We start from the raw sequence: 2,863 nt of genomic DNA, 5'->3' as shown, positions 1-2,863 counted from the left end.
CAATGTCCGAATTTTCTCTTGCTAGCTGTAAGAAAATGATATCTTGGTGAGTTCCTAGCGCACTAGTATGAGGACATATCTGGGCCACCTCTGAGTTTGGGGTGCCAGGCGACAATGAGGAGGCAAGAGACTGACTTTCCTTGAAGTTTACGCCTCAGATACCGCCTTCACGCAAAGTGTGCGTGGCACTGGATAATGAATGTCTGTAGGCTATGGTGGTTCACTTCTATGATCCCAGCACTTGGGACATGAAGGAGGAAGAGAGCTGCAAACTGGAGGCTAGACTGGGCCACATAGTGATTTCCAGGCCAACCTTCACTACAGAGTGGTACCCTGTCTCAAAAGAAAAAGATCCTGTAGGGAGGCATGGGCGACCCCGGGTGATGAATCATGGAGGAAGGTGGCAATAGGGATCTGGCCTTAGAGGCAGTGGAGTCATGGAGCCCATGGGGTCTCCAAAAAAACCATCAGTGGGACAAGATCAGCGATGTCTCAGCACCTCACGCTTCTGGCCTGTCAGACCCAGGGAAGGGTGATGTACTTCCTTCCCCAGACCCCTAGCTCTGTCTCTCCTTCAGCCACTCTTAACTTCCCCACTGTGGGATACTCTCCAGGATAATGGCCACAGGGTCCCCTTGTTAAGTAGCATCCCAGAGCTTTTCTTTGAGAGCGACTGTCCAGACAACCAGGAAAATTGCCATTCTCTGGGAAAGGGAAATGGCTGGGGCCACCTTAACCCTGTCTCTCCCCGCCTCTCTAGTCCTACTGGCCAGAGCTAGGAAAAACCGTCACAAGGGGATTCTGGAAATTTCTATGCAGCCCCAGGCGCTGGGAAGGCCTGCAGGAGGGCCTGGTCCTGTGTGGCAGCGCGGTGTGTCAAGAGTGTCCGGAGTGACTCAGTATAAACCCCTTCCTTCTCTTTCAGGATGCAGCTGAGGCAGGAGCCAGGTCAGGCTACCGCGGCCGCCGCTCCCCTCACAGTCCTCATGAACGGTTTGAGGGGCTCACGGTGCTCAAGGCTGCTCAGGTAAAAGGATGTCCCGGGACTGGTCTGGTGCTCGGGGCTTGAGATGAGATGACAATGTCAGGAGGCTGGATACCAGGCCTGGGCTTCTGAGGAGGAATTCTCTGGGGACCTAGATCACATGTATTCTGAGACTTGGGAGCCTGGTGTTGTCATGTTGTCCCTGGGAAGGAGGAGCTTGGCCCACTGGACAGACTGTAGACACTCACAGAAGAGTAGTATCAGAGACACACAGGGCCTAAGACTAGGGCTAGGCCTACCTTCCATGGCCTCTCTCCCTGCCTGCAGCTGGCCCAGGCTGGTACGGTGGGCAGGCCAGGCGCTAAGCTGCTTCTGGAGGTGAGTGAGCGAGTGCGGACCTTGACCCAGGCCTACTTCTCCCCGGACCGGCCACTGCACCTTTCCTTCACCCACCTGGTGTGCCGAAGTGCCATAGAAGGTAACCACCAGGAAACCCCATCGCACCTGCCCAGTCCCAGCTCCCATCTTCACTTCAGGAAGCTCCCCCACTGGCCTCGCTGGGAGCAGGGAGCATCTCTGCTCATTTGTCACCCCAGGAGCTAAGGGCATCTGGGTAGGGTGAGTCCAGGGGACCCATGGTAGGGACCCTGATCTATTCACTAGATGCATGTACATCCTAGGTGAGCAAGAGCAGCGTATGGACCTGAGTCACCCAGTACACGCAGACAACTGTGTCCTGGACCCTGACACCGGTGAATGCTGGCGGGAGCCCCCAGCCTACACCTATCGAGACTATAGGTGGGTGGTCCGTTTCTCTCGGGGAGGCGCACAAAGGCTGGCTTGCTGCAGGCCTGGGACTGGGTGGGGGCCGGGAGGGGGCCTCACTGCCTCTGGCCTTTTTTACTTCCTAGTGGACTCCTCTACCTCAATGACGACTTCAAGGGAGGCGACCTGTTCTTCACGCAGCCCAATGCCCTCACTGTCACGGTAGGGGGCTGGGGTAGAAGTCCCAGCTGTGGGGTCAGGATTCAAAACAGCAGCTCTCCAGAGGCAAATGCAGGGAAATGGCTGGGGCCACCTTAACCCCGTCTCTCCCCGCCTCTCTAGTCCTACTGGGCATATGTTCAAGGCTTTCTGCAGAGGTCGATTGAGCCCCCTGCACAGGTGATCTCTAAGTGGTCTTCCAACCTGCCTGCATGGTATGCCTTACCTCCTAAGGGTTGTCAGGCATAGCTAGGTGAAGGATGTACACTTGTAGTTCAAACTATTGAGGAAGCTAAGGATGGGGGAGTTCAAGGCCAGCCTGAACAGTGAGGTAGCTCAGTGGGTAAAGGTGTGGACCCCTAAGCCTGACAGCCGGAGTCTGATCTCTCTAGAACTGACATGAGAGAGGGAGAGAAGCAGTCCCCACAGTTCTCCTCTGACCTCCACAGGAGGATTGCTGTAAATTCAAGAGCAGCCAGGGCTTGCTACCTAGTCAGTTCAAGGCTTACCTGGTCTATGTGGCAAGACTATAAGTAACAATAAAATAATATCAGTGTCAACAATAGCAGGTGGTACTGTCACCCTTAGTTAGGAAAGTGAGTCTCAGAAATGCTAAGAGCCCAGATAGAAGCTCTAGTCCAAGGGTCCTGTCTGTACCTGTGCTGCTAGTTCCACTGTGTGTTCCCGTGAGGGAGGTAGGGCTAACCCTTCACATCCCTAGAACAGGGCCACAGGGCTCTGTGGGAGCCCCCATTGGCTGTGCTTCACTCTCCCTTGTTTGTTTTTTTAATGTTTTAAAATATATTTTATAGCAAGGCAGTGGTGGCACATGCCTTTAATCCCATCACTTGGGAGGCAGAGGCAGGTGGATTTCTGAGTTTGAGGCCAGCCTGG

At 54.6% G+C, this 2,863-nt stretch overlaps 1 protein-coding gene across 1 annotated transcript in view; it reads left to right on the top strand.

The window, feature by feature from the left end:
* P3h3 (prolyl 3-hydroxylase 3) overlaps positions 1 to 2,863 on the top strand; it is an 18,512-nt gene that overhangs the window by 13,993 nt on the left and 1,656 nt on the right. The window contains exons 10-13 of the mRNA XM_031383380.1: positions 926 to 1,027; positions 1,313 to 1,463; positions 1,666 to 1,783; positions 1,897 to 1,972. Coding sequence (XP_031239240.1) covers positions 926 to 1,027; positions 1,313 to 1,463; positions 1,666 to 1,783; positions 1,897 to 1,972 — 447 coding nt within the window. The remainder of the gene's footprint in view (positions 1 to 925; positions 1,028 to 1,312; positions 1,464 to 1,665; positions 1,784 to 1,896; positions 1,973 to 2,863) is intronic.

The sequence above is a fragment of the Mastomys coucha genome, unplaced genomic scaffold (assembly GCF_008632895.1).
Source record: "Mastomys coucha isolate ucsf_1 unplaced genomic scaffold, UCSF_Mcou_1 pScaffold20, whole genome shotgun sequence".
In the NCBI taxonomy this organism is placed as follows: domain Eukaryota; kingdom Metazoa; phylum Chordata; class Mammalia; order Rodentia; family Muridae; genus Mastomys; species Mastomys coucha.
This window is presented reverse-complemented; position numbering and strand designations above follow the sequence as displayed.